At 39.9% G+C, this 15,606-nt stretch overlaps 1 protein-coding gene across 5 annotated transcripts in view; it reads right to left on the minus strand.

Annotated features, from left to right (window-relative positions):
* The window catches only part of CEP350 (centrosomal protein 350), a 71,731-nt gene that overhangs the window by 26,149 nt on the left and 29,976 nt on the right, over positions 1-15,606 (minus strand). For 4 of the 5 annotated variants that reach the window (XM_042462267.1, XM_042462266.1, XM_042462265.1 and 1 more), the window contains exons 20-23: positions 12,323-12,492; positions 11,131-11,324; positions 9,973-10,157; positions 2,918-3,005 (exon numbers count right to left, since the gene is read on the minus strand). In XM_042462267.1, coding sequence (XP_042318201.1) covers positions 2,918-3,005; positions 9,973-10,157; positions 11,131-11,324; positions 12,323-12,492 — 637 coding nt within the window. The remainder of the gene's footprint in view (positions 1-2,917; positions 3,006-9,972; positions 10,158-11,130; positions 11,325-12,322; positions 12,493-15,606) is intronic. The other variant, XM_042462262.1, reaches the window with a different exon arrangement.

A 15,606-nucleotide genomic window follows, 5' to 3' on the forward strand; every position in this document is an offset into this window, starting at 1 on the left:
TTTCCGTTTCTTTCACCCAATGAGTTTCACTTTCCTTATAAGTTACGACTACTTTAATCTCAAAGCAGGGACCATGTCTGCTTAAGCCTACCTAACTCCTGTAGGTATTATTACAAGCTTGCTTTTATGTAAATTTACTAAAAATATATCACAAGCTTCCGCTCACACAACACATTTCTATGAACTTCACCTTCCATCTGTAGCTCTCTACATCATAATCCACACCATTGTCAAGAGACTTCTAGCCTAAAGGGGAAGATTTTTAAGGAACACAGGACCCTATATAAAAAGTGGGGAGACAGGAAAGCCAGGAAGATGAACTCTTCATTTTACAGAACTAGAGCTAGAACTGAAACCACTAAGCCCAACAGGACTTACTTCTAAATAAATATTCATAGGACTACAGGTTTTGGCTATCATAAAAACAGTGTATGATCAAGAACTACTTGTTGCTTTCTGACCTGAGTTTCAATGTTAACATAAGATGTGGCTTCTTGAGAATTAAAGGCCCATAATAAAATTTATACCAGGGGATTCAAAAAGAATGGTGCAAAACCAAGTAAGAACAGCTTTAGTTTTGCACCATTCGTTTTGAATTACTTTATGCATAAAATAAAAATGCAGTGGCCCAGCTGTGCAGGCAGCTAAGAGCTCACAGTAGAATGTGAGTTTAAGAAGAAAATGGCTTGGTGGTAGACAGAAAGAATCAGAGAGAGCAGAAATGGCTGAAGAAGAAGCAAACAAGTGAGGAGAATGAAGAAAGGAGGCTGTAGCAGTGTGAAGCAGACAAACTAAGAAGACAGTTTGGGAAAGGTAGTATTGTGGTGAAGAGACAGAACAACCATTAATCAGTGAGGAATTGTGAGAGTCAGGAACAGAAGCCAACAATAATTGTTTGAGAAGCTGCAGAAGTGGCTACCATTGTCCTTTTAACTGCATTATATTTGTAATGTACTGTTTTAACTTTAAACAGTAAATTAGAGATACAATACTGCCAATAGCTGTTCATATCTGGCTTACATAGTTCTATTAATCATTCAGTTACTATTGCTACTTTCTAAAAAACAGCAAGTAAATACTGTAACTTACTTTAAGGTTTCTTGGAAGTAGGAATATATAAATACTGATATGAGACAGCCATCCTGGTGTAGTGGTTTGAACACTGAGCTATGACTGGACAGCAGGGTTTGAATCCCCACTCAGCCATAAAACCCCCACTGTGTGGCCTTAGGCAAGTCACACTCTCTCAACCTCGGAGGATGGCAATGGCAAACCCACTCTGAAGAAACTTGTCAAGAAAACCCCAAGTTTCTCTATGCAAGTACCTGTCTCTTAGGCTCACAGTAATTAGTGAAGTCCCATGAACACAGGTGCCATTGGGCAAAACATAAGAATTTGTCAATACTGAAAATGTTTTCTAAACATAATGAAACATGAAAATACAACAGAATGAGTGTTGAAATTCTATAACCATCTACACAGACACACATAATGTGTATTATTGAATAGTACAACAACTGCCTATCAACATGTGAACAACTAATGCATTTAAAAATTAAAAATATGTTTCAGCATTATGTATTTATGGAGCAATTCTATGTTATTATGGAATAACATAGAATAGAATATTATGGCTGATGGGCCACACCATGCTATTGATATTCCTATCCACTAATAGAGAAAGGTCTGCTGTTGCAGATTATTGCAGTGCAGTGACAGAAAGCTCAACTGCTGTTGCTGTCCCACTGGTCATAGTCAGGACAGTAGTGAGGGTGGAAAAGGTCATATTGGGGAAAGTCATGGGTCTGCAGGATCCTATGCCTTATTTCCCTAATGTGTCTTCCCACAAGTCCTGGTGAACTACATCTGCCATCTGAACAGCTGCTACAGGATAGAAACAAAGAGCACCTTCTGTAGCCGTGATAAGGCTCTGGACATGGTGATGGCTTTGCCACAGATCTGCACCCCACTTCCATAAGGTTTGTTATGCAACGTACTGTTTTTATATAATGGTTGGAATCCTTTTGGTGACATACACAGGCACTGTGCCTTCATATATCCTTTTAAAGTCATTGGGGAAAAAGGCATCCAGCACTTGCATTGAACAACAACCCCATGCCCATGCATTCTGCTGCAGTGAAGCCTGATGGCCATTTTGTGACTGGGGTGAGAGTAGCGAGTAACATGCACTGTCTGGCTGTGTTTCTGCAGCCAGATAAACAAATAAGGCAGCTTCCCCCTAGATCTCCTAGAGGTCCTCTGGAGGTGTAGAAAAAGATGTTTTCTTTGTACATCTTGCTGCAAACCTGCCAAATACTGGGTGTTTTGGTTGCTCCATCACTAAATGGCTAAGTGGGCACACTACAGCAGAATGGTATGTTGTGAAAATGCTGGGGACTGGGAGCAGGGGGAGGAAGCAGAGACACACCTGGTGGAGCTTTATACTCTGCCAAGATAACAGAGGATCTTGGTCAATATACAATTATTATGCATATTATAAATCAAGCCAAAGTAGTTTGACATAGCCTAGTTCTACTGTTGTATTCTTATTTGGTTGTAAATTTCAAATCATATAGAAATAAAAGTGATGTGTTGATTTAACATTGGGCTTAAAGATGAAAGATGACATATAGTTCTCTTGCAGGAAGCCTACAAATGTTGGGCAATAGTGAACAACTTTCTTCCTGGCATGACTACTAAAGACCTAAAGAGGTCTCCGATGAGGGGTTTCCTCAATAAAGCAGTGGAAGGTTCCTCTTTACCACTTAGAGGGAACACATTGCTAAGCTTGGTATTCAATGTTCACTGTACATGTTCAGAGTACAGGATCAGAAAAATTCCCTAGCTTACACAATCCAAAATTTACTAATGACCTAGTGCAACCTAGTACCTCGGTGCAACCAGGATTCGTTTTTACCTTCTCCTGCTGCAGCTTCAGAAGCAGGCCACGTTGTTTCTTTCTGAGTGGCGGCATTTTGTCATCTTCTCCTTTGTCTCGTAAATGCCTGGAAAATTAGTAACAGAAAAGTTTAAGTTATATTACATATATAGCCATATATGCTGTTATTGTTTTATAATACAGTTTTTATATACAACTTGTATTTAGATATATTCTGGTATTTCTATATCAGAAGCATTTCCCTGCATCTGGAGACTTTAAATACTGCTTTATTAAAAATACACAACACACAGAAGAGGAGACAACACTCCCCCAAACCTGATAAAATCCCCTGAAATTTAAAAAGAAAAAAGGAACCAGAAGCAGAATTCTGCTCCCTCCTTGCCTTTACTTTAATCATTTGGCACATTTCAGGGCTCAATGAGTGTTGTTGGTAAACATTTAGTGCCCAAGTCCCCTAAAACTGCCTGCTGTGGCATAAAGAAACAGAGAAGTTTTTTTCTTTAATTAGAAAATAATCTCAAGAATTAGTAATACAATCTTATAGTTGGTTACTTTTGTAAACTTAGATGTATAAAATTTATATTGAATGTCACATTTAAAAATACATATTGGAACCCTGATCTTAGAGATACACATTGCTGTAACAGCATGTGAAGTGATATGTATCATCAATGCTTGCCATGGTCTTCTTTACAAGCAAAATTTGACAAGGCCACCTGGTAGTAGTAATAGGCCTGCTACTAGACCCACACACAATAGCAACGGCTACAAAAAAAGGCTACTTTAAATGACAAAATTATCTAAAGATGTGGTAGCTAATTGTTCAAATTTCTTTGCAGTTTTGGCAGTAAATGTGGTTCTTGTTGGGTTAAAGATGGAGAAATCTGGTTCTCAGATCCACCCAAGTTCATTTCTGGTTCTGAAATTTGTATTTTATGAAAATTTTAAACAGTGCAGGGAACCTTAGTAATCTATGTAAAAGCTGAAAAAGCATTCCTGGGGACTACCAGGAGAGGTGCTTCATCCTTTCCCCCCATTTTTGGTGGGGGGAGGGGTAGAAAAGGCACAGAATGTAAACTTGTCATCCAAAGCAAACCAATGGTACTGAATGACAGAAATGATTGGCAATGTGATAATAGATGTCCTTAAGTCTGACTGTTCTGAACCCACCTCTCCCACCACCAATCAAAGGAGGGGGGGAGAATATTATTGACATAACCATCTGGAATCATTAAGTCTGATAAAGCACTTCACATATCTGAGATCCCAGATAGGGTCAAGTCCACCATCAATGTCAAAGATTCAGCCAAGTCTTAGGACTGTATCAAAGACTCAGCTGAAGCCTCAGAACCATGAGCTGCTGTGCTCAGAGTCAACTCTTACAGATTTGCAAATTAATAAGCTTCCCATCTTGGTAGGTGCTGAATGAAAGCTAACCAACTTTTTGCAAATGAGTCAACTTACAATCAGCTGTTCAAATATATTGGACCTGGCCTGTGAAATGTGGGCAAACTGACAAGAATAAACAATGCATTCGTCTCTTAATCAAAGATGATTCTTAGTGTGACCAACAGCAAGAACAATTTTCCCCATGGAATCAACATAGTGTATGAAAGTGGTTTGGAGTCATAAGTGTCTGAAGGTCAAAGAAACTGTTCAGAGAAACCATGGAATTACAACAAAAATAACCAATAGCTAGTATAAAAACAGAACAGAAAACACTTGATAGAAGAACAAATTGCTTACCTGTAACTGGTTTTTTGAGTGGTTACGTGTGTGTGTGTGTGTGTGTGTTCTCATGTACTTTCAAGTTGCCTACTGATTTATGGTGACCTCATAAATTTCACAGGGTTTTCTTAGGCAAGGAATACTCAGAAGTGGTTTTTCAGCTCTATCTTCTGCCCTGAAACAAAGGGGTTTTGCAACTGCACAAAAACCGTGACTAGATTTTAGAGCTCAGTAGCTTGGCAGGAATCCTGCCCTCTCCCTGTGCATGGTAGAGGTAAATTGCAGGGCATGGGGATGTTGTTCAAAAGCAGCATTGGCCCTGGCCCTGGAGTCTAAACAGCGTGTCAAAGAAAGATCAGAAAATGAGACCACGGACAAAGGTCTAGTAGAGAGACACCATGTAGTAGGGCAGCCGAAGATGCTATGACCCTAGTAGAATGTCCTTTGATACAACTGATCAGAGTTTGTGAGGCCACCGAACTATTCATCGCACATACTTTCTTCATACAACCAGGGAGAAATTGTACACATAGACATCACTGGGTGGCCAATACAAAAATCAGATAGACTATTGGAAACAGAACACTGAAAAGCTCTATTCTTGTGGCAAAAACGAGACCAGTAGCAGACTGTAGAACAGATCATAAACTATTATGAGGTGCTGAAAAGTTCTTGGCCTGACCCACTTCCAAAATCTGAGCATAATTTTGTCACTGTAGTTTGAAAGAGTGTTCCTTTGTATTTTAAACTACTAATTTGCAGGATCATAGCTCTGAATTTTTAAATTTTTTTCAATTTAATTTTTTCAGATCATTGATTGGAATCACTGCATGGATGCAAATTACAGGATAAGAAATCCCACCTAGTTATTAGGAATAACTTCCTGAGCTATTCAACTTCCAGAGCTGTTCCGCGATGGAACACATTCCCTCAGAGAGTGGTGGAGTCTCCTTCTTTGAAGGGCTTTAAACAGAGGCCACCTGTCTGGGGTGCTTTGTGTGTTCCTGCATGGCATGGGGGTGGACTGGATGGCCCTTGGGGTCTCTTCCAACTCTGATTCTATGATTCTATGATTCTAACAGAGCAAAGAGCACCCAACAGAGAAAAATAGAGAAATGTCCTTCAGTTGAAAGAAAAAGCATATTTAAATAGCAGTCCCTAAGTAGCTATAAAGGAGGAGTAGATCCTCTCAACAACCCAGAATGAACCTTTATGGTAAGTAACCAATGTAGCATTCTCTGGGTTGGTGACAGGAGTAACCCATAGAGTGAGACATACCCAAGCTTCTAACAGGGGTAAGAGTGACTCTACTTACTGCTGAATCAAGCCTGAGGTTAGCAATAAGAAGCTGGTAGAGACTCAGAAACATATGCAGAGGTCTGGCAGGAACAATATGAATGGGAAAAATCATGAGATGTAGAAGACGAGCTAGGCTCATGAGATCAACCAGATGCAGCCATGCAATCCAAAGGGCATCACACATAACTGGTAGTGCCAGTTCCTGAAGACAAACTGCAATAACTTCAGACTGCTCACACAAATCAGGACATGCAAGCAACCTAGGAGGTCCATAGAAACCAGGATGTTGCCTTGTCTGAGAGCTTCCTGAATAGAGTGAAGTGTTTCCATTCAGAAGAACCTGTCAGTGCAAAAGACCCAATTGCTCTAGCTGAGAATGCCACAGTATCCAGAGTGGAATCTGCCATAAACTGCAGAGCTCTATTGATTTTCATGACATATAATGACATATATTGCTACTCTTCTTCCCTGCCTGTTTGGTGTATTTCTCTGAAATAGGTTATAACCCTCTATTATTATATTCCAATTATGAAACTCATCCCACCAGGTTTCATCTTCTTTATTTCCATGCTCTGTACCTTAGTGCATACACATCTAAGGCCATTCCCCATAGCTGCCTGTGTAGTATTTAAGGTTTTTTCCTCCCACTGTTGGGTTTCTGTATTATTTGTCTTGTTCCCTGTGTAACAGTCAGGCTATTATTTCCAGCATTTGAGGAACTCCTGCCCTCAAGAAGACTGTCTCCTTCCTTTACACAACTCAATTTAAAGCCCTCCAGATCAGAATTTTCAAAATTCCACCTACTGCTGTGAAGTGCAACACATCCCTTGCCAGAAGTCCATCTTCATGAAGCCTGATGCCATGGTCAAAGAAGCCAAAATTGTTCTGGCAGCACCATCTGTGGAGCCAGTTATTCATCTGCACTATTTTTTCTCACCTTTCCGGAATCATGCTCTTCAACTAGGAGAAGAGATGAAATTACAATTTGTGCATCCAGGTTCTTCAGCTTTCTTCTCAGAGCCGCATAATCTTTTATGATGTTGTGAAGTCTATGTCTTCAAGTGGCATTGGTTCCCATGTGAACCAAAAGGAAGGGATAACGGTCAGTAGGGTGGACGAGCCTTGACAGCCATTATGTTGAGGAGTTTCCCCCCAGGAAGACAGCACACCTCTCAAGACATCTTATCAGGCCCATAAACTACTGATTCTGTACCCCCCAGCAAGGAGTCCCCTACCACCACCATACACTTATCCAAGCACTGTGCAAGTAATATACTCGATGTGGTCTTTAGTACAGACAAGGAAAATCCATGGGCAGAGGTACTAGGGACCTCTACTCTGTCATGGACGGACCATTTCCTGGTCAAGGTGCGACTGAAGGCAACTACCCAATTCCCCCCTGGGGGTGGAGGACCTATTAAAATGGTCCGCCCTCAAAGGCAGATGGAACCCAAAAGGTTCCAAGAAGCCCTAGAGGGATTTATGTTGGAACTGACAACGATTCTGTTGATGCCCTGACAGATACCTGGAACAATGACCTCACCAGGGCTATTGACAGCATCGCTCCTGAGCGTCCTTTCCGGCACGCTTCTAATAGAAAATCCTGGTATACTGAAGATCTTCACAAAATGAAGCGGGCCGTGCAATGACTAGAGCGCTGCTGGCGGAAACATCAGCACTTGTCCAAAAAGACACTCCATGAGAATCTTTTGTATTCCTATGGAGTGGCAATAGGTGCAGCTAAGGACTTGTTCTATGCTTCACATATTGCGCCTGCAAAGTCTTGTCCAGCAGAGCTGTTCAGGGTGGTGAGGGAGCTGACTCAGCTGCCCCCCACCCCGAACCTTATACTAGAACCAACTAAAGCCTGCTGTGACGAATTTAACAACTTCTTTGCAGATAAAATCTTTCAGATAAGGGCTGATCTTGATGCCGGCATTATAACAGAAACGATACGAGAGATATCCAGCGCTTTCGTGGACTGTGTTAAACTGGATCACTTTTTATATGTGTATGAATTGTATTGTATGTTTTGTATAATTTCAAGTAGTCTGTAACCCCGCTTCGATCCATTGGGAGAGGCAGGGAAAAATAATCTATTATTATTATTATTATTATTATTATTATTATTATTATTTGGCAGAGGCCACTCCATGTGCTGAGCCTTCCAAGTTCTCACACAAATTCTCTAAGGATTAACACCACTGCTCTTCTTGCTGCTCCTCATCATCACTGATAAGGGAGAGAGCTTCAAATTGATTGCAACTCCAAACTCACAGAATGATTCCCGGTCCTTCTGCTCCTATGTGTTACATTCCACCAATCATCTGGGTAGTGATAAGTTGAAACCCACTTTAACAAGTATATTTCTATACTGCTTATCAGTGCACTTAAGAACTCCCTAAGCAGTTTACCGCATGTAAGCTAATTGCCCCAACAAGACAGGTGCTCATTTTAGTGACCTAAGGAAGGATGCAAGGCTGAGTGAACCCTGGAGCCTTGAATCTACTTTGTGAACTCCTCCTCTCACCAACCCAGAGAATGTGAGAGTCTCCAAGACAGAAAAGACATAGAGTGACCACTGGACAGAAAGACTTCTTCCATGAGCAGTACATGGCTTGAAAAGAAGCCTAGGCCATAGAAGTAAGAGGATAGGGCCGAAGACCTGATGTAAGAGATAACAATTCTTTTTTTTTTAATATATGAGCACAGTCAAGAGACAAAAAGAGAAAAATTAGGAAAAAGACAAAAGAAAGATGGAGGTTGAGAGCTACTCAGCAATGAGAAATAACCGAGCAAAATACATCTGTATGAGGCAGGCACAGAGACCATGAAGAACTAATTAACCACAAAAAAAGCTCTGAGACTGAAGCCAAAAGACATAAGCAGAACTGATTTGTTGTACTAGAATGCATAATAGAAAGGAGAGTTGATGCGACCCACAAAAAACATAACTCTGAGAACTTTTGAAGATAAATCTGTACAGACCAATAGAAAAAGACCACACTGCCCCATCAACTGGCATGGGAGAATAATCTGTGTATGCATGGGTTGCTCCTCAGTGCTATCTAGGGAACGCAATGATTATTAGTTTTTGAGGGGTTTTCGGGCTATGTGGCCATGTTCTAGTTGAGTTTTCTTCCTGATGTTTCGCCAGCATCTGTGGCTGGCATCTCTGAAGATGCCAGCCACAGATGCTGGCAAAACGTCAGGAAGAAAACTCTTCTAGACCATGGCCACATAGCCCGAAAACCCTACAAAAAACTATGGATGCCGGCCATGAAAGCCTTCGACTATGCGGTGATTATTGTCAATGGTATTACAGCACCAAGTCATCTCTGAGTACATCATCCTGGATTAAACTATAAAATGGTTTTGTCCTGTGTTTACATATTAACCAGCTATAATAGACTGTGGAATACACAGAGCCAAACAGTTTTCTTGGAGACCATATTTTCCAGACACTACTGCATGAAGAGATGGACCAGAGATGGTCCAGTTCTAAAAAAAGCTGGTGTCAGCTAACAATAAGGCAGATACAAAGCACAAGTGCACCAAATGCACAAAGAAATAGTCAACCAAAGAATCAATACACTGCTTGAAAGATCTGGCAACAAAACACAATAATGCTAGGAAAGGTAGAGGGTAGTAGAAAGAGAGGGAGACCACCTGTTAGATGGGTGGACTCAATTAGGAAGGTCATGTGTCTGAATTTACAGGACCTAGGCAAAGTGGTGGAAGATAGAGGGGTTTGAAGTTGACTCATCCATAGGGTTACCATGAATCAAAGGTGACTCAAGAGCACTGAACAACAACTAGGCCTTGCCAAAACTGCTTCTGAGGCAGAACTGGTAAATGCTAGACTGACCAAATCTTCTCCACAACATCAGTGATGATAACTTTAAAGGAATACTCTTTTGTTAAATAATCACTTCATGACATTCAAAACATTTACAGAAAAAGTTTATATGCAGAACTGACAAAAATGAAAGCAAAAGCAAAGTTTTAGGATTATAAACCATTATATTACTTGGATCCCTTACTTTTTCTGGTGTTCTAGCCAAGCTAACTCAGCCTTAGTCTTCTCTTTCAATGCTTTTTCACGTAGTCGGAGCAATGAGGACTGGTGAGCTGCTCGCATTTCTTCTTCCTTCATGTACTGTCGTACCATTTCCATTGTAAACCTAGAAAAGCTGTCTTGTCCTCCTGAAAATGGCAGACCTAGCTCCTGTTACAAGAAAATATATATGCAAATTCCCATTACGCCAATATCATTCCGGGGGGGGGGGGTTTTACAAAATATGCCTTTACTAACATAAGAAGCATTCACTAAAGAGCACACCACCTCTCTTCCATTAAATAGTCTCCTGCAAAGCAGGGAAAAGGTCTTTCACAATAGTGACCTCAATTTTATGAAACTTCTTCCCTGAGGAGGGAGCCTCTTCAATGTTGGGATTTCAAATGCTTTGCAAACTTGTCAATACCACATGGGGTTAACATGTGACTTTACAGATTTTCCCACTGATTTATTACTTCATTGTTTGTGATTAGTTTTGTCCGTTTTTCTTTTTTCCTTTCTGTGTGGCCCCAATCCTGCACCCAAGCTTGGGACTCCAGGCAGGTGGTCAGTCTAACAAAGCAGCAGAGGAACGAGATAAAGGAGGGTGGCAGCTCTTTGGTGCTTCCCCTCAAAAGTAGTGCTGAGAGGTGAAGAGAGCAATAGGGATGCAGCAGCAGAAACAGCAGTACTGGCATGCTTAAGTTATCCATAGGCCATATCAAAATCCATAACTCTGGCCCCCAAAACTGCCTTTGACTTATACATGAGATCGATATGCACATGGATATATATGGTATGTATTCAAAGCAATGCAACAGACTTTTAGTTAAATACCCAAGTCTCCAAATTGGTTCAACCAATACTGAGCAGCTACCTCATTCTTAAATGGAACATGAGACATTAACAATGCAAAACTGGATCCTTGGAATAGTAAATCTAGCCATTCCAGAAGCCTCCACCTTCAGACCGAATTAATAAAATAAAATATTGAATTAATGGTGCCTATCATATACCTAGTGAGGTTCACACATGTATGCTTTTTTTTAAAGAAGCAGAATGTCCCTACTGAAATTCACAACCAGGCTCTGGAAACAATTAGTAGGCCCTAAATACTCATAGTCACACAGAACTGAATACTTGCTTTAACAGGGGACAACATCGCCTTTCCAGGAGAAGCTTCCTCATCAGAATAATCATGGTGAATTCGTTTTTTCAAATTGATCCGACGATGACTCTCAGAAGGTAGCAAAGATCTGAAGGATTTTTCCTCAATCTCATCCTCTGTCATAGATTCGTCAAATTTAAGGGAATATTCTGTTGCAACAGAGGTGGAATCTAAAAAGAAGGGGGGAGATTTATTTGAGGGGAAACTTCCATTATACAGCAAGAAGTGTTTTGAAATAGGTTTCATAAAAGACGAGATGCACAGCTTACCAAATTAAGCAATGTAGATTTCTTTATTCTCTCCATTCTTAATTGCTGTAACTATTGCGTATTTGTCCTCCATTTGTCACTATCTAATCTAAATTTATGGAGAAGGGGTTGCCTCTGACCAGATGGCAGGGCAGGCGATTAAAAACTGAGGAAGAAGGGGGTTAGGAGTCACAACAGGGGGGAAACTGTAAAAAAAACCTTTTATTCCTGCCTCATGGATGGTGCATGGGGTTAAACCCAAGTTGAGTGGATTGCTCCACCTGCCATCCTAAAAATGACCAAAACTGCAGAACTATAAGCAAGAGTAAGAATTACATGTAAGTAGCAAAGTTCCTGGCCTTATGAGGGAAAGTGTTCAAATACTGTGGAAACCCTGGGAAAAGGCAAATAAAAATGCTCATGTCTTTACAGTGGCAGTCTGGACACCCAGTCAGGAGTAATGGGACAGATATCCACTGATAAAATGGATAGGTGAAAAGCCTGTTTGTAAAGATTCAAAGGTCTTTGATTGAGATGGTAGCTAAATGTGCCTCGTGATGTCCCAAATTTCTTGGGATACAGATTAAGACTTCATCTCTCCTCCAACAGTATTGCAAATTGCAATTCATACATTTATCCCATATAAACTTATTGGAAGCCAGTGAAAATAATGTGTGCATTTATTTTCATGGTTGGTTAACCCAAAGAAAGCATATAAAAGCAATACAGGATTATCTGGTGTTTGTGAAAGAGAGTGTGTGCAACAGAAGGAGAAATGTTTTACCAATTTTTATACTATTTCTATGTGACTCCATCAGCAGAACCATCAACAGAGCAAGAGATAACACACAAATAACTAAAGGTTAGATTGGAATGGTGGATGAACATCAGCTACTTCACTTAACCATATGAAATCTAACCTCTCTCATCAGGAATGCCTGGGATACCATTATTCTGTAAGGAATCATTCACGGCTGTAGGAGCCTCCTCTTCAACAGAGCTGCTAGGCTTTTCACGACGGGAAAGTTTTTTGGTTTCCTTGGAAGAGGGAACAGATGGACTTTCCTGACGACTACTGCTGCTGCTACTGCTGTTTTAGAAAAAGGCACAATGAAAGTAAACAAGGAACTCTTGAATTAGGGTTGTAATCAGAATAATACAGTCAACATATTTAGATACATTTTAATGTCAATTTAAAGTTTATTTTCTGGTCTGAATCTCCCAGTAACCACATGGCCAGAAGGAGACGGAAACCTCCTACATGAATACCCTTCCATACCATCTGAACTGAGGACAACAACCATTATTAACATTAAATAAATAAATAAATAATTTTTTTCTCCTGTATGATTTTTAACACCTTTGCCTGATAAAAAAGCCAATGGAGCTTTGACAGTTTGCAATATGTATAATGGGCATTTTGGTTGTCCCAAGAAAGATATCTCTATTTTGTGAATTTGAGGTGATAGTGTCCTAAGAAGGTAGAGTAGGAATGGGCAACCATCCATGGTCCAAGAGATGCATAAACTTCTAGGTGGATTTGTGCCCATCCCTGATTTTAATGTTTTTAAAAAATGTAAAAATATGCTCCAGTACCATGGGGGAGGGGGAAGGGACAGGAATTCTGCCATAGTTTTGATCCTATTAGTTATCTTGGGCCTAATAGAGTTTTTTTCCCCAAATCAATTTCTGAATTATTCAGCATAGTAAGGGGGTCTAACTCAGGCATCTTGCTCCCCGAATCCAGTTTTACAGCCCTCAGCAGTTCACTGTGATGCCTTTAATGATCATTTCACATATAAAACCAGATAACAGAAGACTTAGATGCCGTTGTTGTAAGCGAAGTTGATAATGGGGTATGTAGCAACTCTGTGAGTAGGATTACACTGGATCTGTTTCAATTAATGAGTACCACAGATGGGGACAAACTACTAGGACAAATAAGGATGACAACTTGTCCTCTTGATGCCACATGACTGTGGACTGCTCCTCTGTCCCAGCCAGAGAATGTAGCCAGTATTCACCTCAAGGACTCTCTGGTTACCAAATTTAAGAGACTTTTAGAACTGAACTAGCATGATTTTCTATCTTTCTGTATATCACAACTTTGTTAAGTGTACTCTAAATTGGCATTGATTTCACAAAAAAGATACAGACATATGAGATACATTAAAGCCAGGAGCTGGAAATATTTCAACCAGCCACAGGCAAGTGATTTGAATGCTGACATCTTCTCCATCAAATACAGTCAGCCTTCAGTTCTTGCAAATTAAAGAAAGACTTAACAAAGATTTAAAAATGATTGGAAATGAATCAGAACAGAAGGCCTTTGATAAAATTTTATAGGGAGCGTTTTAAATTCTGTGAAGACAATTCCTAGGGTATGGGTTGATATTTCTTCATGGTCCCCTTGATTGACTTGATGTAGGCCGTGGGAAAGCCTTCACATGGAGCTTGCACCACCCTGTCTTCCTTTTCTTCCATTACTGCAGGATCTGCGAGGAAGTGAAGAGTGGGGACAAAGCTTTTTCAAGCAGATGGCCATATTATGATACCAAATCAGAATGTGCCCTATAGTATTTTCCAAGTTGCTGTGGATAGATGGACAAGTCTCTTAGTTACTGCTTGCCAAATAAACTCCGTTTTACAGAGATGTGTCAGGAACCCTTATCCTCCATAGGGTTTAATGTCTGATAATAAGAGGCTTTGTTTTGATTCACACAAGCTGCTGTTACACAAAATGAATCAAATAAAAATTTCTGCTCACTTATATTTACTGATGCTTCTCATCCGTTTATCTAACTATTTGTCTTTGAATCTTTTTTTGTTATTTAGCTACCTCCATATAAAACAGGGGTGGAATCATACTGCCCCCCATATGTTATTGGACTGTAAGTCCCAGCAGCCCTTGCAAGCATAGCAGTTGAGGAATGCTGGGAGTTGCAGTCCCACAAAAACCTGGAAGGTTGCACCAGTTAAACTGCTGAACTACAGCATCCCTTTTGGCTGTCAAAGTAACTCACATCTTGGCTTCTTTTATAGGAAAGTAGAATCAATACTGATTACAAGTAAAGTGGAGAGTAGAGGGACTCAAGCACCATTACTCCCACTCATTGATAGTTACTCTGAATCATCAAGATCAAAGATACTGATCAAAGGTGAGAAGCAAGATTTATACAGTCAATGTCAGGGGTGAATTTAACAAAGAAGACTGACTGTATTTTTTAATTAATTTTTATTTTTTTGAACATATATACAAAGAAAGGCTTGAGCTGTGAACATATATATGAAAAAAAAGGAAAAAAAAGAAGGAGGGGAATGGAAGGGGGGACAACGGAGGGGAGGGAAAGAGAAAGGAAAGAAGGGGGGAAGAGAAAAGATAATCTTTTGCATTGTTAATAGAACAGTAACCTTTATTAAATATAAGGTCAAATCAGAATGTACTACTACCTGGTAGTAGTATAGTATGCAATAAGCATATCAAACCATAAACAATAAGCAATCTTATCTGTAGTATTTAGTCCTTGGGTCTTGGACTTTCAAAATGTCATCTCTCATCTATATGGTACCTATTATCTGTTGGTACCATATTATTTATTTTTCAACTACCTTCCATTTATTTTCATATTCTTGATTGTTTTCCTGCTGCATACATGGATAATCTATCCATACTCCAGAATTCAAGAAGTTTTGATTTCCATTCGTCTATGGAGGGAATTGTTCTAGATTTCCAGTATTTAGCCAGAACCATCAAGCTGAGGAGATCTATACGAATCAGACTGGTTTTATTGAGTTCAGTTAGGTTGGGATCACTACTGTATTTAAAAATAATTCTGGTAAAAGGGGGGTGTTTATTGTAATATTTTCTACATTTCCTTGTGTATGCTTTGCCAAATTTTTTAAATTATGTACACTTGCCACCAACTGTGGTACCTGGTACCAATTTTTTCCTTACTTTCCAACATTTGCTGTCCATGTGTTTACATCTTAGAAAGCCTTGATGATTGTGGTACCATCTGCGGAACACCTTTAAATAATTTCTTTTAGTGTGTTGCATTTGGTAAACTTTTGATTAATTTTCCATGTATGTTCCCACTTGTCTAGGGTATGTTCTTCCTATGTTTTGCATCCAGCGGATCATTGACTTCTAATAGTTTCATCCTTCAGCTCGATATCTAATAGTTTTTTTATAAATCCTCTTTCT

This window comes from Sceloporus undulatus, chromosome 4 (genome assembly GCF_019175285.1).
Source record: "Sceloporus undulatus isolate JIND9_A2432 ecotype Alabama chromosome 4, SceUnd_v1.1, whole genome shotgun sequence".
Taxonomy (NCBI): domain Eukaryota; kingdom Metazoa; phylum Chordata; class Lepidosauria; order Squamata; family Phrynosomatidae; genus Sceloporus; species Sceloporus undulatus.